Here is a 17,846-nt window from a genome sequence, read left to right as displayed (position 1 = left end):
CTTTTTTGGGCTTGGGCTCATTAAATGTCTTTCATGTAGGGCTCATCAAATGTCTTTAATGTAGGGTTCATAAAATGTCTTTAATGTAGGGCTCATAAAATGTCTTTAATGTAGGGCTCATCAAATGTCTAATGTATGGCTCATCAAATGTCTTTAATGTATGGCTCATAAAATGTCTTTAATGTAGGGCTCATCAAATGTCTAATGTAGGGCTCATCAAATGTCTTTAATGCATGGCTCATAAAATGTCTTTAATGTAGGGCTCATCAAATGTCTAATGTATGGCTCATCAAATGTCTTTAATGTATGGCTCATAAAATGTCTTTAATGTAGGGCTCATCAAATGTCTAATGTAGGGCTCATCAAATGTATTTAATGTATGGCTCATAAAATGTCTTTAATGTAGGGCTCATAAAATGTCTTTAATGTAGGGCTCATCAAATGTCTAATGTAGGGCTCATCAAGTGTCTAATGTAGGGCTCATCAAATGTCTAATGTAGGGCTCATAAAATGTCTTTAATGTAGGGCTCATCAAATGTCTAATGTAGGGCTCATCAAATGTATTTAATGTATGGCTCATAAAATGTCTTTAATGTAGGGCTCATAAAATGTCTTTAATGTGTGCTCATTAAATGTCTAATGTAGGGCTCATAAAATGTCTTTAATGTATGGCTCATTAAATGTATTTCATGTAGGGCTCATCAAATGTCTTTAATGTAGGGCTCATCAAATGTCTTTAATGTAGGGCTCATCAAATGTCTAATGTAGGGCTCATCAAATGTATTTAATGTATGGCTCATAAAATGTCTTTAATGTAGGGCTCATAAAATGTCTTTAATGTAGGGCTCATCAAATGTCTAATGTAGGGCTCATCAAATGTCTAATGTGTGCTCATTAAATGTCTAATGTAGGGCCCATAAAATGTCTTTAATGTATGGCTCATTAAATGTATTTCATGTAGGGCTCATCAAATGTCTTTAATGTAGGGCTCATCAAATGTCTAATGTAGGGCTCATTAAACGTCTTTAATGTAGGGCTAATTAAACATCTTTAATGTAGGGCTCATTAAATGTCTTTAATGTAGGGCTCATCAAATGTCTTTAATGTAGGGCTCATCAAATGTATTTCATGTAGGGCTCATCAAATGTATTTCATGTAGGGCTCATAAAATGTCTTTCATGTAGGGCTCATAAAATGTATTTAATGTATGGCTCATAAAATGTATTTAACGAATGGCTCATCAGGCTCAGGTAGCATCAGACTTGAATTTTCGATCAAAGCTCGAATTAAATCCGGATATAGGCCATATTTATATGCTTTATAATGCTTTTGATTGATACCGGGTTACCTGGGAGAAAAGTGTTTTATTCTCGGGATGGAGCATTTGTAAAATACCGGGAAAATATTCAACCCCTACACAAGACAGGACGTGAGACATACAGACAATAGACACAAACAAGCAGCCCAAATCTCAGCGCGGATATATTTGGCTACTTCCCAAGATATAACTTTTTTAAGCCAACATGGTCTCATTCGAATACATCAAAATAGTTACATTTCACCACAGTAGTTATACTTCACGTGAGTGGACAAAGTCAAAGTCACTTATGGACATATTACTTATTTGTCACTATAATGGCATATTAGCAAGGCTATAATGTCGGTTGAAATAGTGTTCTGCGATGATGGTGCTCTACATTTGAGGGACTGAATACTACCGCATCTATCTCTTTAACGCACTATACCCTTTACACAGACGTGTTTCGGAAAAAAAGAGATTTTAATTTACCAAATGCTCGTCATCAAACTCCCTGACCTAACAAAATGGATGGCTAGTGGGAGGCGGAGAGGAGTAGAGTAGCGAGGCACAAAATGCACGTATCCAGAACACCGAACATACCACAGGTGCCTAGGGCCATGCTCTCCTCCTCAGCAATCTCAAATCTTCAGTCTGTAAGACAGGCCATGGCCACGAGTCCTGTGACCTAATTATTGTGCAGCTCAACATAATTCTGGTTCATTGTTAAACAAACCGGAACAGTAGGTCCCTGGGTTCAAACATCGAATATTTCTTCATGTCCAGGGCGGTGGTGTTCCATGATCAATGTGTATCTCACAAATCTAACCAAACAAGTCAATATTATACCATTTGCACGTATACAGCATTTGCAAAGATATTGCCATCACTACACATGGTTCTCCATTTTGCTTATAATAAATCATTATTATACACATTGGCTATAATTTCAAATGGTGCAAAAAAACAGTGAATTTCACAGAAATCCCGAAACAAGAGCATTTGGCTCCAAAAATAATATTGTGTGCATTGAACTGCATCCAAAAACAAGCTGAGTGGGGAGCGATGAGGAGAAAGAATGCGGATAATGCGAGGAGGGGAGGGTGGATGAGAGAGGATGAGAGAGAGGAGTGAGATCAATCCAGAGAACAGCTGGGGTGGGTTGAGCAGGGTCAAGCTCAGGAGACCGTCTCACAGCCAAGGTCATCCTTTGATCTTCACAGGCAGAAAACGGCCCCTAACCTTTGGGCTGGCTGGAAGGATTCTAAACTCTGGGTTGTCTCTCTCTCCCTTTCTGCTCTCCTTCTGTCCTTACATCTTTCTCCCTCTACTTCTCTCTCAAAGTCAATCATAACCACACACGCCTAAAAGCCCTCAGAGCTAGAGCATGCCTGTCCTCTACAGAAACGTTGAATACCATCCAAGTGGTTATTATTATTATTATTATTGCTGTGGTGCGGTCGCTGAATACATTTCATTGCTTTGCGACAGTCTCCTGCACACGGAGAGAGAGAGACTCATCTTTCTCCTCACCTTGGTTGTGCTCACGGTGCCGGGGATTGATATAGTTCAGTGGCCAAACAAACAAAGCGTGACAAATCCAGACGATTGTCTGTGGGTGAGATAAGAGTCTAATGAGAAAGTGCACGTCGGGGGGGAGGGGGGGGGGAATGTATCCTTTGCAGAGAATCTGTGATGTACTGGGGATTTTAATAACTTCCTGTGTCTCCCTGGTTTAATGGTGAGACACGCAGGCAGCCAAAGCGGAGTTTACCCTATGGGAACAGATTCCATTAAGATGCAATATCTTTCTCAAAAGTGCATTTCTACACTCTAAAATGACCACGGAGGGTAATTATTTCCTATTGCTCGGCATATCAGAAATGATGATAGTGTTGAGAGGAATAATGCAATCACGGCTGAGGAACATGGAGATATGGTTTATATTGGGTAAAAAAAAAAAACGGAGGATAATTATAAAATAATATACGATACACCGTCAAATTGATCTTCAGCTTTTCGTCGAAACTCTAGTAAAAGAGTTTAATCAAAAACAAATTACAGATCAATGCCAGATCAACCTACATCCCATAATCAAACACGTGCTTGTGCCCTTCTCTTAGACTGCCTGACACTGCTCCGCAAACCAGCAGCTCAAACCCCCAACCTGCTCAGCTGCGCATTAAGTTAAATCTATCGCTGGGAGAGAAAATTGGACACCAGACAGACCGGTTATTACCCAGGGGAATGTGGGAGGGATCTGAAAAATTAACATGGATTACTCAAGTATGACTGACAGTTTCAGAAGGGCTTTTACGACTTACCAAGTGATTTGGGACTTGCCTTAATTCAGCGAGAGATGTTTAATACTGTGGGCTGTCTCGGCTATATCTTGGCACAACAGCGCCTTGGCTGAGGCTGGTCGGACGGCTAGGGAGGGAACTTTCCCCGCAGCCCCGGCAGGCCCAGACCCATTGTTCTGCTAAGAATGATGGGATTTTTAGTTGGGCCAACATTTCTGGTTAGGGGGACTGTTTACTGGCCTCGGTTGTGCTTCCCTGGGGTGGCCCCCATGAACTCTCCTTCTCTTGCATCTGGTTGGTCTGCGGTGGGCAGGTGGGTACGGGGGTTTTACCAAACCAGAAGCCTGGGTTACATGGGAATTCATCACGGATAAAGGAAGTTCATTTGAGAAAACTGGGGAATTTTGAAGATTTTCCAAAAGTAATCTCATTCATATGTGGAGATGCTTTACATGGGAAAGCACTACTGTGGTCAGGAGGAGGGACTTGGCTTTAGTCGTCAGTTTTTTTGGAATAGAGAGCCTGGGAGACACTGCGGTATCGTGAAAACAGACAAACAGAGGGAATGGAATAGGACGGTGAGAAAGAGGAACAGGAAAGGGCTTGAACATTTTGCATGTTTCCCGTTTGGGTTCTGTCTCCCAGGGCCATCGCCACTTCCTGATGCGGTTTCCATCATTTACAGAGCATCTACTGGACAACTGGAGTCGACTTTCAACCGCGCGGTCAGGTTGGCCGACTAAAACAAAGGAAGATAAAGGATGAAGGGATAAAACAAGAGATTTCTAAATCAGTCTGGACTTGATCTTTGTCTATATTCATGGGGTTACCAAAGTCAGCATCGAGCAACGTAACAGTCTTGGCAAATCCTTATTCCTTCCTTTTTCTTCCCCAAATGAATCTAGAAACACACTCACTGCGTCGATCAAGCAAAAGCATGCTGCCATTTTGATTGTTCCATACCACACTCCAATTCCAAGAGCAAAGAACAGCAATAGGATGAGGTCGTATTGTACTCTAATCTGATCAGTTCATTCTTCTTGCTGTCATCACTTTGACATGAGACGAGAGCAGCATGGATGAAATCGGTTCACGTTGCCAGAATGGAACGGCCTGTAATGTATCTACTGTACCTGAGCTCATCTTGCATTTAGAAACGGGTGTCAATGATAAGCAGCATTTTAAAGCATTTGCATGAGAGAGACCTAATCGTCTAGGCTCACACCACTAGGAGGATGAACTCATTTTTATCTGCTCTGCCTTTGACTTTTCAAATGCTCCAGTTCACCCCGTAAATCATAATGCATCCCTATCGGGGTTTACTTCACTATGTTTTACAACTTTAGCGATTCCTTACCACCACCGTTGGGTGGTTTTACACACTACAGACACTGAAAAACAAGGGTTTCATTTTCATAAACTATTCCTCAAACCTTCTCTCCTGCAAAATAGGCCGCTAATAACGATTTCTTTGTGTGTGTGTGTGTGTGTGTGTGTGTGTGTGTGTGCGCACGAGTGTGTGCGTTTGGAGTTGAGCGGCAGGCGGGCGCAGGCAGCAGCATTGACTGCCGCATTGCACAGAATACCTAAACAGCTGTGGTCCCCCTTCGAAGCGATCGATCATGTTCCAGTCTCTGGATCTCTGGATCAGACACGGGGAGAGCTGACTGCTCCAATCCTCATCCCATCTCACTCTCAGGCTTTAGCAACAGATTGGCTACATAGAAAAGCAAAACGCTTCAGTATGGGATTACGTTTTGCAGTATCACTTGCTCTATTGAATTGAAATGAAACTGGTCCAAGTCAGTTTGTTTGAAAAGATCTAGTAACCAGTATAGTTGCTGTCTAGTTAGCTACATGTAATGCCACTAATACATTGAAATCCCATGTAACTACTATGCAAATTCAATTGTATGTGCATTTTATTGTAAAGTATTTGACCTTCATCTGCGTTTCATTTATCCAATGTCATCCTCTCTCTGCCTCTGCACCACACATCTCCAGCTCTGTCCTTGCTTTATCTCTGAATCACGGACTTCCTGCCCATAGTGGCCACTTCCTGCATATTTCCCTATGGCCCCTTGACGTTAACTGATTACCTGTAGCTGACGTCCGGATATTTACTTCTTCCTATGGGACACGGGGTGACAACTCTACATCATCGCACAGCAACTGGATACACCTGAGTAGAAAAAACACAACTGCTGGCGGTGCCGTGCCCCATCTCTCTATATTACTAAATATAATGGGGTGGCCAAGCAGGCAATTCCAGAGGCTTGTCAAAACGTAGGCCAGAGAGGACTGGCGCAAGCCTAGGGCACCGAGGAATGTGTACATTGTGTTTCTGGGTTGTGTTACATGGTGATAAGAAAGAGACAGGACTTCATTAGCATTATGTAGATGCTGACACTGCACATTCAGGTCAGGACGAGTGGTTTTGTGTGAGTATGTGTGCGTGTATTTATGCCTGTCAAGGGGACAGTGTGTTTAAGGCCAGTCACGTCCGTTTGACACCCCCCTGCCCACTGAGCTGTCAGAACAGGATGGATGAAGAGGGTGCCCTGCATAGCAATGGTCTCAGGAGAAATACCAGCAGCACCATGACACGACAACACATCATGCTACACCAGGATACACTAGGCTAAAGCTACACTGTGGCCTTCCCAACGCGCTACACTAGGCTAACGCTATGCTAGTGCTGTAGCCTTCACGCCTTTAGAAACACAACGCCTGCAACGCTAACTCTACACTAGCGCGTGTGTAGGAGGAGTATTTGCTCTGCCTCACAAAGAGGCCAGGCGCTCTGAACTCTGCTCTGTCTGGGGGCCTGCAGCTAGAACATCTGCGTTTGATGTTTAGAGGCATTGTTTGTTGTTGAGAGATTCGGTAGACAGTGACACCATGTCAAAGTGGGCAGGGTTTTGATCGAGAAAGACAGTACATTTCAACCTCCATACACAGAGAGACACAGACGATACTGTAGCTAACAAGGTTAAAAAAACAAAAACAACGGGCAGTACTACAGTGACGGGATGAATCAGTCTGTCAATAGCACCAGTTGTCCAATGGGAATGAGCTCTTATCAACGGCAACAACAAGGAGATGTTGTAATCAAACATGTCACTGTGCAAGAGGAGGCCATCAAATCACAGCAGCTTTGCCAAACCCTTCAGAATATGAACATTTCAGTTAAATGAAGTTCTGACATACAGTGTTTTCTTTTTCTTTTCAGCAAGTATTCAGAAAGGATGTTGTGTCAGTCGCCAGGTTTCCATCCAATTGGCAAGAGATCTTCATGGGAATATTCTAAAATCCGCATAAAGAATGTGCATTTTCCCACCTGTGGCGTTTCCACCAAACTGACTTGTTGCGGTTAAGAGCCAGTGGGTGATGACATGCGCGCAAAATGTACTTTTTTTGCTTACGTTTTCATGTCCTGAATAAAAAGTTCAAAGTTCAATGTTTTTACATCTGCATTTTCAACTCTACCAGTAGTTTTGTCACAAAAAGAGTTGCGTTAAATAGAAAATGTGTCTACGCTGGTCTATGTGTGCTCTAGCAGACAGCTGGCAGATACAGTGCAGGTAGGCTGTGCGGAGAGGGTGGTCTACATGATGAGATTATTATGGATGAGAACTAGAATGTGTTTATTTGTCAATCGGCAGTCGAGCATCAGTCATCATGTCACCAGAATAAGATATTTCTTGAAAGGAGCATTATGATGTGAAGTTCATCGTAACTTACTTCATCTGCAGCCGAATAAACGAGAGTTCATGCTTTCTCAAGTCATAGTGGGAGGACCACACTATATCATCCAGTGACTCCAAGTTTATTTGCCCCACCATTTCTTGCATAATACATTATTTATACAATTGTACCGAAACGACCTGTTTCCATCACTGTTGTCAATGATTCTGTTTTATACAGTATGACTTTGAAAGCTGTGGATGGAAACAGTGTTACTGGCGTTCACGCAATACCCCATAATGTCAAAGTGGACTAATGTTTTCGGAAATATTTACAAATTAATAAAAAAATGAAAAGCAAAAAATGTCTTGAGTCAATAAGTATTCAACCCCTTTTGTTATGGCAAGCCTAAATAAATTCAGGAGTAAAACGTGGCTTAACAGGTCACATAATAAGTTCCATTGTGTTTAATAACACGATTTTTTGAATGACTACTTCATCTCTGTACCCCACACATACAATTATCTGTAAGGTCCCTCATTAGAGCAGTGCATTTCAAACACAGATTCAACCACAGAGACCGATTAGGGAGGTTTTCCAATGCCTGTTGGACATTTGAATATCCCTTTGAGCATGGTGAAATAATGAATGACAATTCGGTATGGGCCTGAACAACGTGACCCAGAAGTTTTGTCATTTATAATTTACATTTGAGAAATGTATCGGGACCCATCTGATAGCGGTTCCATATGTGACAGAGATGAAAACCTCTGTTAGAAACGTAGAAAGAACGGGAATATAAATATGCAACAACTAGGATCGGTTGCTAATATGACTAGGATTGTTCCTTTGGCTTCTAGACAACGAAAGAAAGTTGATATGAAAAACAATAGAAAAGGAGAGAAACGGCATAGCGGCGGGTCCAATAGGGAAGTAAATGCAAATACATTTGCAAAAAAATCAATAATTACTCCTGTCTATACAGAAATAAATCTAATCATTCAAAATACTTCACCATTTACAAGATTTGAACATGTTTTCATTGTCTTTTGTTTGGAGTGCTCCATGTGAGCAATGAGCATATGTCTCTGTCCTGATCATGTGTAGGGAGCGGAGCATACGTACCTGAGCACGCATAGAAGTACCTGGTTTGCTGCGCGGAAATGTTGGAAAGTGTTGTGTTTTTTTTATTTCCACTGTGGATGATAATATATTAAAACTAGTTCCTCACAGCAAGCTATTTGAAAAATCTTTCCAACAATCTCCCCCTTGATAATCACCAATCTTCGGTGTGAAAGAGTTATAGGCCTACTGCTGCATTGGCCTGTAGGCTATCAGCTCCATGCGCTAAAATCTTTAGCCGCAAATGGATCACAGTGTACCAATGTGTCTGGCTGGTGATCTCGAACGAGTTGATGTTTAACTTTTTGTTTTTTATCATTTTAATTCCGATTTTTTTAAATTAACCACGTGACCATGATTTTGAGAAACGAAAACGTTATTATTGAAATGAAACTGTTCCACGAAAATCCGCATTTGAAAATCATAACTGGCTTCCACAAACTTGAAACACATGCTGCCGATGAGGTCTTTATAAAACAATTGCCTCCACGTTTCAATGGTCTTATCTTGCCTATAGGCTACTTTGAAGCAAGGTAAGACATGCCTCATATCATATGAAATAAAACATTCCCGACTTCAAACAATGAAGCATGTTTTCACAATGCATCCTGTCTCCAGCTCGCGTTGTAAAGCGGTGGATGACACACTGATAGCCTGTTGCCTGCATTTGAATGCTGAATGAAAGGCACGCTTCAATTACCAGTTGAGAAATAAAAATAGTAGCTCATTTGAATCGTGCACCGAAACAGTTTTAACATGCGATTGCATTTAGAATTGTTGCGCAATGGACTGGCTTATAAAAACACATGTTTTACTTCAGCTGAAGAGGTACAGGAAACAAAATAGGCTTTGTATACTGTGCACGTGTGATAGTTGTTGGAAAAGATACATGACACCTAACAAAATTCCAGAAAACGATGCTACTTAACCTATAGACCGATAAGCATGATGACCAATGGTACACTGAGTATACAAAACATTAAGAACACCCGCTCTTTCCGTGACATAGACTGACCAGGTGAAAGAAACGATCCCTTATTGACGTCACTTGTTAAATCCACTTCAATCAGTGGAGATGAAGGGGAGGAGACGAGTTAAAGAAGGAACCCGCTCAGGGATTTCACCATGAGGCCAATGTTGACTTTAAAACAGTTACAGAGTTGAATGGCTGTGATAGGAGAAAACTGAGGATGGATCAACAACATTGTAGTTACTCCACAATATTAACCTAAATGACAGAGCGAAAAGAAGGAAGCCTGCACAGAATAGAAATATCCCAAAACATGGATCCTGTTTGCAATAAGGCACTCAAGTAAAACTGCAAAAAATTTGGAAAATAAATTAACTTTATGCGCAGAATAGAAAGCATTATGTTTGGGGCAAATCCAACACAACACATTCAACACCACGGACTACCACTATATATATCTTCAAACATGACATTTTTTAAATAATAATAATATTTTTTTCAAGCATGGTGGTGGCTGGATCATGTTATGGGTATGATTGTCATCGGCAAGGATTAGAAACGTTTTTTAAGATAACAAGTAACGGAATAGAGCTTAAGCACAGGCTAAATCCTAGAGGAAAACCAGGTTCAGTCTGCTTTCCAACAGACACTAGCTGATAAATTCATCTTTCAATAACCTAAAACACAAGGCCAAATATAGTTTCTTACCAAGATGACACTGAATGTTCCTGAGTGGCCTAGTTACTGTTCTGACATAAATCAGCTTGAAAATCTATGGCAAGACTTGAAAATGGCTGTCTAGTAATGATCAACAACCAACTTGACAGAGCTTGAAGCATTTTAAAAAGAATAACGTGCAAATATTGTACAATCCAGGCGTGCAAAGCTCTTAGAGACTTACCCAGAAAGACTCACAGCTGTAATCGCTGCCAAAGGTGATTATAATATGTATTGACTAAGAGGTGTGAATACTTATATAAAATAGATGTTTCTGAATTTCATTTTCAATACATTTGCTAACATTTAAAAAAACATATTTTCACTTTGTCATTATGGGGTATTGTGGGTAGAAAAATAATCCATTCAATCCATTTTGAATTCAGGCTGTAACACAACAAAATGTGGAATAAGTCAAAGGGTCTGAAAACTTTCTGAAGGCACTATAGAAAGACACATTTCTAGCTGATCGCTGAAAAATCTTGTCCGTTGGCACCTTTCCTTAGAATCTATAAAACATAATAGTCCCAAGCACCTGGGAAGTGACACTTAAAGGGGAAGGTCAGTGTGATATTAACACGTTAAAGGTTTCCCATTACATCCCAGCCTCATATACGCCCCTGCCTTTAATGGCTTGTGGGATAGCCTATGCAGTGGGCTGAGTGATTGTATGGGCAATTTCAAACATGTCTCTATGGTGGCTATATTCTAAGGGTAGTCCGTGCTGTGTCCCTGTGGATCCCAGTGTGTCAATAAAACCATCAGAGGGCCCGGTGAGGCCTCCACAGAAACTCTTCTGCCCTCTGGTCCCTATTGAAATGAACAGGGGTCTTAGTGCAACGCTGCACCTGGCCTAAGAAACTGCTGAGGCAGCCCGTTCTCCTATTCTCTCTGCCTCTCCAACTCCCCCATCTCTTTTTTTCTCTCTCTCTCTCACTCTCTCTCTCTCTTGGTTCCCTTGGAAGTTTGGCTGCAGGAAAGGCAGCTCTTAAGTAGATTTCCGAGCAGCAGAGAAGCACGCAGTGTGAATATTAAGAGCGCTTTGGCTGCCCTAGAAGCTCCGGAGTTCAACGGTCGGCGGACAGCCAGGGGAGGCCCATTTTGACCGGGAGGCGAGCGTTAGCAACGACGCTCACGTCATGCGTCACAAATGCGATTGTTGACAATCTCCCAAAGAGGGGGAAGTTGAGACGGTGCAATTTAAATAACTGAATCAGGACGGAGGGTTTGGAAGGTGGGGGGGGGGGGGGGGTGTTTCAGCAGAGAGGGGAGTCTTCTTACCTGGAATGCCTGGTGGGGTTTTCAGGTATTTCCCATTGAAATGCTGTATCACCACTTCACATTTCTCCGTCGACTCCATCCTGTGACAAAAGGATGAATTCAAGCGGGGATATTATATTACACATGAATGAATACCTAAAACGTGTTATAGAAAACATACAACAGTCCTTTCATATCTACTGAAGTGCCTAGGCAGAATACAATTCTTACACGCGATGAATGCCAAAAGCATGACATTTCATACATGCAGTACCTTTGAGTATGCATGGAACATTTTCCACGTTGATCCCAATGCAGATTTGAGGCCCTATGACAACACCTATTGTTTTCCTTGGCCGAGTGCCTACAGTATTGTGGCTGAGTCATTTTATGAGGAGGCTAATTGAGGATATACACCCTTGAGTCACAGTGATATCCAAATTCTCCTGGGCTAATTGAGGAAGAGAGTGGGGTGAGCACTAATAGGATATGAGAGACTGGAGAGAGCGTTGACTGTCTGCGTGTCATGGAACAGGAAGGGCGAGTGTGGTGGAGTTACTAAGGGAGTGGAGTCACACAGTGTGACTGTGACTCATTTACAGAGAACAGAGTAGTATCATATTAAACCCTCCCTTCCTCCGCCCAACTCAGACCACTGATCAACTAAAGACGTACGTACCAGTAAGGGGTCTGTGATGTCTCTCTGTGTATCACTTACTAGATTATCCATCCCCTCTATCTATCATCCTGCCTTCTTTACTCTGTCTTACTCTCTCGCGCATCTCTTTTTCTGTTTCATCTTTCTCTTTCCTTTTCTTTCACCCCCCTGTCATCCATACCGCTCTTCTTGACCCTCTATCTTTTTCTCATGACTCATCCATCTCTTTCTCTCATCTATCCACCCCCCCTTGCCTATTTTCTACCCAATATTTCTCACCGGTCTCATCTCTCTCTCTCTCTCTCTCTCTCTCTCTCTCTCTCTCTCTCTCTCTCTCTCTCTCTCTCAGTGGGACCCGTGGTGTAAGTGGGTCAGGTCTATGTGTCTCATTGTGGCAGGGTGAGTCAACGGAGCCCTTTTCACAGTGAGTGGCCTTGAATGGCCTACCCTGCACACATTCACCCACCGCTGCTGCCAGTGATCTAATGGGGCGCACGCGCCCCAGACACACACACACAGACACAATTACACACACTCTCAGTTCAGAACCTCCCTCCTTCCCTCCTGCTATTCCCAACGGGAGAGAGGTCCCAGAGGAGCGTCTGTATAGAGCAGAGGTAACCTCTCTGTTCTTCTTAATTCTAAATAAACCCTTCGCCCTACCAAAGCACTTCATACAAACCATATGCAATAATGAACTTCTGTCACGTGTGGAACTAGGGGTTGATTTCTAACTGGTAAAATGTATCTCCTGTGAGTAGTTGGATCAGAGCTAGTCTTTACCTCTAGAACTAGTCTTTACCTCTCTCTCAATTACATTTCAATTCTCTCTCTTTCTCAATGTTAACATGTGTTAACATTGCCAAATCAAGTGAAATAGATAATAAACTAAAGTGAAATAAACAATAAAAAATGTACAGTAAACATTACACTTACAAAAGTTCCAAAATAATACATACATTTCAAGTGCCACATTATCTCTATATACACTCACTCTCTCACTCTGTTACAACCTGTTCTCTCTCTCTCTCTCCTTCTGTTCCACCCTCCCATCTCCCTCACCCCTCCCTCCTGCTCTCTTAGGCCTGTCAACCACCCTGGCTGCTCTGCCTCCTCTCTGCTCTCTGTGAGGCAGGGAGGCCTGATGGTTAATGACATCAGGTGATCATGTCCACAGTGATTAGCTGTGAGGCCCCCAGTAATGGGCTCTGATAACAGTGATGGAGGAGTGCAGAAACACTTAGCAAGGTTTACTCTCTCTAATGCCCCTCTGTCCCTCAACATCTGTGGACTAGAGGCTGGGGCCCTCTTTCTCAACAACTGATTGTTTAAACCTCAAATGGACGGTACCCTATTCCCTATGTAGTGAATTGCTTTTGAGCAGAGCCCAGGGAATATATGCACTATATAGGGAATAGGCTACCATTTTGGATGCACTCTTATCTCTCTCGCTCTCTCCTTCTGCCTTTCCATCTCTCTTGCTCACTCCCTATTTCTTCACCCCCCATCCCTCTTTCTGCTCTCCCGCTCTATGGACTTTCTCCCCCCCATCTCTCTGTTCTTCTTTCCTCAACAGTCTCCCTAAGCATCTCTCTGTTCTTCTTTCCTCAACAGTCTCCCTAAGCATCTCTCTGTTCTTCTTTCCTCAACAGTCTCCCTAAGCATCTCTCTGTTCTTATTTCCTCAACAGTCTCCCTAAGCATCTCTCTGTTCTTCTTTCCTCAACAGTGTCCCTAAGCATCTCTCTGTTCTTCTTTCCTCAACAGTATCCCTAAGCATCTCTCTGTTCTTCTTTCCTCAACAGTATCCCTAAGCATCTCTCGGATTTTGCCTCTCCCTTCCACTCCTCTCTTTCCCCATCATATTACTTCCCCACTCAGCCCTACTTGAACAGGTGGAGTGTGTTAGCCTGCGCTGAGCTGTTGTGTTGGTGTGTGTGTGTGTGTGTGTGTGTGTGTATTGATCTGCAGGAGTCTGCCTGTCAATCCTTCTGTAACCCACTGTAATAGAGTGGGGAATAGGAGGGGACTGCAGCACGGGCTGATTAAGAGAAATCTCTGCAAGATGGTGTTGTTGTTCTCATGAACACCTTCCTCTGGGTAAACAAGCTGGGAGTGTTGAGTTGTGGGGAGAGAAATGAGAGCAGTGTGGAGAATGAGGAGGATGTACGTGACTTTGAAGGGATAGGAGGGTAAAGTCTCATTTTACAGGAGGAAAATAGAGCCTAGACAAGTAGCATAATGCTATGCAGACACAAGTGTCAATATCTCACGGAGCCCCCCCACACACACACACACACACTCCCCCCCACCCCACACACACACATACACACTCTTCAGGCAATACAGAATCTGTCTTTGGCGTGAGTGTGTGTGTTCCAGCAAGCAGTGGTGGAAAAGTACCCAACTATCATACTTGAGTAAAAGTAAAGATACCTTAATTGTCACGCCCTGGTCTTAGTATTCTATGTTTTCTTTATTATTTTTGGTTAGGCCAGGGTGTGACATGGGTTTATTATGTGGTGTGTTTTGTCTTGGGGTTTTTCGTAGGTATTGGGATTGTGGCTTAGTGGGGTTTTCTAGTAAAGTCTATGGCTGTCTGGAGTGGTTCTCAATCAGAGGCAGGTGTTTATCATTGTCTCTGATTGGGAACCATATTTAGGCAGCCATATTCTTTGAGTGTTTCGTGGGTGATTGTTCCTGTCCCTGTGTTTGTTGTCACCAGATAGGCTGTTTATGGTTTCGCACGCTTATTGTTTTGTTAGTATATTCATGTATAGTTTCTTTATTAAAGAACCATGAACACCAACTACGCTGCATTTTGGTCCGATCCTTGCTACACCTCCTCGTCAGAGATAGAAGAAAACCGTTACATTAATAGAAAAACGACTCAAGAAAAAAGTAAGTCACCCAGTAAAATTCTACTTGAGTAAAAGTATAAGTAATTTCAAATTCCTTATATTAAGCGAACCAGATGGCACCATTTCGTTGTTTTTTATTTCTTTACGGAAAGCCAGGGGCTCCAACACTCAGACATCATATACAAACGAAGCATGTGTGTTTAGTGAGTCCGCCAGATCAGAGGCAGTAGGGATGACCAAGGATGTTCTGTTGATAAGTGTGTGAATTTGACTATTTTCCTGTCCTGATAAGCATTCAAAATGTAATGAGTACTTTTGGGTGTCAAGGAAAATGTATGGAGTAAAAAGTACAATGTTTTCTTAAGGAATGTAGTGAAGTAAAAATAGTCAAAAAATATAAAAAGTAAAGTACAGATACCCCCAAAATACGACTTAAGTAGTACTTTAAAGTATTTTTACTTAAGTACTTTACACCAGTACCAGCAAACATACCTGGCGAAGCCAACCCCTCTGCTGACCCCGTTGGCGTCCCTCAGGATGCGCGTGGAGATGACGTGACCGAACGGCTTCAGCATGTTCTCCAGCTCCTGCTCATCCATGGATACCGGCAGGTTGGAGATGTACAGGTTGGTGGGGTCCTGCTCCTGTTGCTGTGGAGCGAGAGAGAGAGAGAGAGATTTAGATTCAGAGAGCTTTGCTGTCCCAACATTGGGCCACTTGGTTTCAGAACCATACACAAAGACAGATGCACAGGAAACAGAGAGAACGAGGAAGCGTGTTAGAAACTAAGTATCAATTACGCTTTAAATAATCTATAGATTTCACATGACTGGGAATACAGATACACATCTGTTGGTCACAGATACCTTTTAAAAAAGATAGGGGTATGGATCAGAACCAGTCAGTATCTGGTGTGGCCCCCATTTGCCTCATGCAGTGTGACACATCTCCTTCACATAGAGTTGATCAGGCTGCTGATTGTGGCCTGTGGAAGGTTGTCTCACTCTTCAATGGCTGTGCGTGGTCGCTGGATATTGGCGGGAACTGGAACACGCTGTCGTGCACGTCCATCCAGAGCATCAAAGAACATAACATGCTAAATGGGTGACATGTCTGGTGAGTCTGCAGGCCATGGAAGAACTGGGACATTTTCAGCTTCCAGGAATTGTGTACAGATCCGTATGATATGGGGCTGTGCATTATCATGCCGAAACATGAGGTGATGGCGGCGGATGAATGGCACGACAATGGGCCTCAGGATCTCGTCACGGTATCTCTGTGCATTGAAATTGCCATCGATGAAATACAATTGTGTTCATTGTCCGTAGCTTATGTCTGCCCATACCATAACCCCACCGCCATCATGGGGCACTCTGTTTACAATATCAGCAAACCGCTCGCCCACACAACGCCATACATGTGGTCTGCGGTTGTGAGGCCGGTTGGACGTACTGCCAAATTCTCTAAAACGATGTTGGAGGTGGCTTATGGTAGAGAAATGAAAATTCAATTATCTGGCAACAGCTCTGGTGGACATCCCTGCAGTCAGCATGTCAATTGCTCCCTCAGTCAGCAGGCTCCCTCAAAACTTGACACGTCTGTGGCATTGTGTTGTGTGACAAAACTTCACATTTTAGTGGCCTTTTATTGTCTGTTTGTCTATGTGTTTCTGAATACCGATGTGTGTATGTGTACACCAGTGAGTGTGTAAGTGTACACTAAGGTGTGTGTGTGTGTGTGGTCTGTAGCGCCCGAGGGTTCTAGCTAGCTAGTGGGGGCACAGCTGGAGGGGGCAGAGCCAGGGAGAGAGGGTGGCAGCGGGCCAGCTGCGTCTCTCCAATACGGTCAGTCTGGACACCCACCAGCACTCATCTATCACATCTCATCACACTTTTTAGCCCGCCGAACCCAGGGCCACACTGGAGTACAAGCAGCCACGGCAAAGGCATACATTTTTTAACAGTAGCGTCTTCTATTCTCCTGAATGGGAGCAAGCTGTGCTGTGGTATAGCTAGCAGGTTAGCTAGCAGCCCCGAGGGCTAACACCTAAACATGATACTTCACTTTAGCCACAGAGAAGAATGACCAGCCAAGGAATCCACTTTACCAGCAGCCTCTTCCCATTCCCTTAATGAGAGCAAGCAGTGATGTGCTGCTAGAAGGCTAGGAGGCTAACAACCCTGAGGGCTAACACCTAAACATGGTACTTCACTTTAGCCAAAGAGAGGAATGACAAAACCCAACCCAGACATCAACAGACATGACCCCTTTAAAATGGCCTCTTTCAGAGGTAGAGGGAACAAACTGTGACTAAGCCTTGGGCACTTCTTATTTTCTACTCAGTGCCCTCTCTCTTTTCCCCTCTTTTTGCTTCTTCCCTCTCTCTCTTTTCCCCTCTTTTTGCTTTGTTCTCTCTCTCTTTTTGCTTCTTCCCTCTCTCTCTTTTCCCCTCTTTTTGCTTCTTCCCTCTCTCCTTTCCCCTCTTTCTGCTTTGTTCTCTCTCTCTTTTTGCTTCTTCCCTCTCTCTTTCCCCTCTTTTTGCTTCTTCCCTCTCTCTTTTCCCCTCTTTCTGCTTTGTTCTCTCTCTCTTTTTGCTTCTTCCCTCTCTCTCTTTTCCCCTCTTTTTGCTTCTTTCCTCTCTCTTTTTGCTTTGTTCTCTCTCTCTTTTTGCTTCTTCCCTGTCTCTCTTTTCCCCTATTTTTGCTTCTTCCCTCTTTCTTTTCCCCTCTTTTTGCTTGTTCCCTCACTCTCTTTTCCCCTCTTTGTTTCTTCCCTCTCTCTTTTCCCCTCTTTTTGCTTCTTCCCTCTCTATTTTCCCCTATTTTTGCTTCTTCCCTCTCTTTTCCTCTCTTTTTGCTTTGTTCTCTCTCTCTTTTTGTTTTTTCCCTCTCTCTTTTTGCTTTGTTCTCTCTCTCTTTTTGTTTTTTCCCTCTCTTGTTTATCTCTTTTTGCTTTGTTCTCTCTATCTATTT

At 43.0% G+C, this 17,846-nt stretch overlaps 1 protein-coding gene across 2 annotated transcripts in view; it reads right to left on the bottom strand.

Annotated features, from left to right (window-relative positions):
• Positions 1–17,846, bottom strand: part of LOC110496032 (RNA binding motif, single stranded interacting protein) — a 238,710-nt gene that overhangs the window by 86,709 nt on the left and 134,155 nt on the right. For both annotated transcript variants that reach the window (XM_036952519.1, XM_036952520.1), the window contains 2 exons: positions 15,367–15,524; positions 11,378–11,457 (listed from right to left, as the gene is read on the bottom strand). In XM_036952519.1, the coding sequence (XP_036808414.1) occupies positions 11,378–11,457; positions 15,367–15,524 (238 nt within the window). The remainder of the gene's footprint in view (positions 1–11,377; positions 11,458–15,366; positions 15,525–17,846) is intronic.

Source organism: Oncorhynchus mykiss, chromosome 18 (genome assembly GCF_013265735.2).
Source record: "Oncorhynchus mykiss isolate Arlee chromosome 18, USDA_OmykA_1.1, whole genome shotgun sequence".
Classification (NCBI taxonomy): domain Eukaryota; kingdom Metazoa; phylum Chordata; class Actinopteri; order Salmoniformes; family Salmonidae; genus Oncorhynchus; species Oncorhynchus mykiss.
Note: the sequence above shows the minus strand (reverse complement) of the source record. Positions and strands in the feature narration are given on the sequence as shown.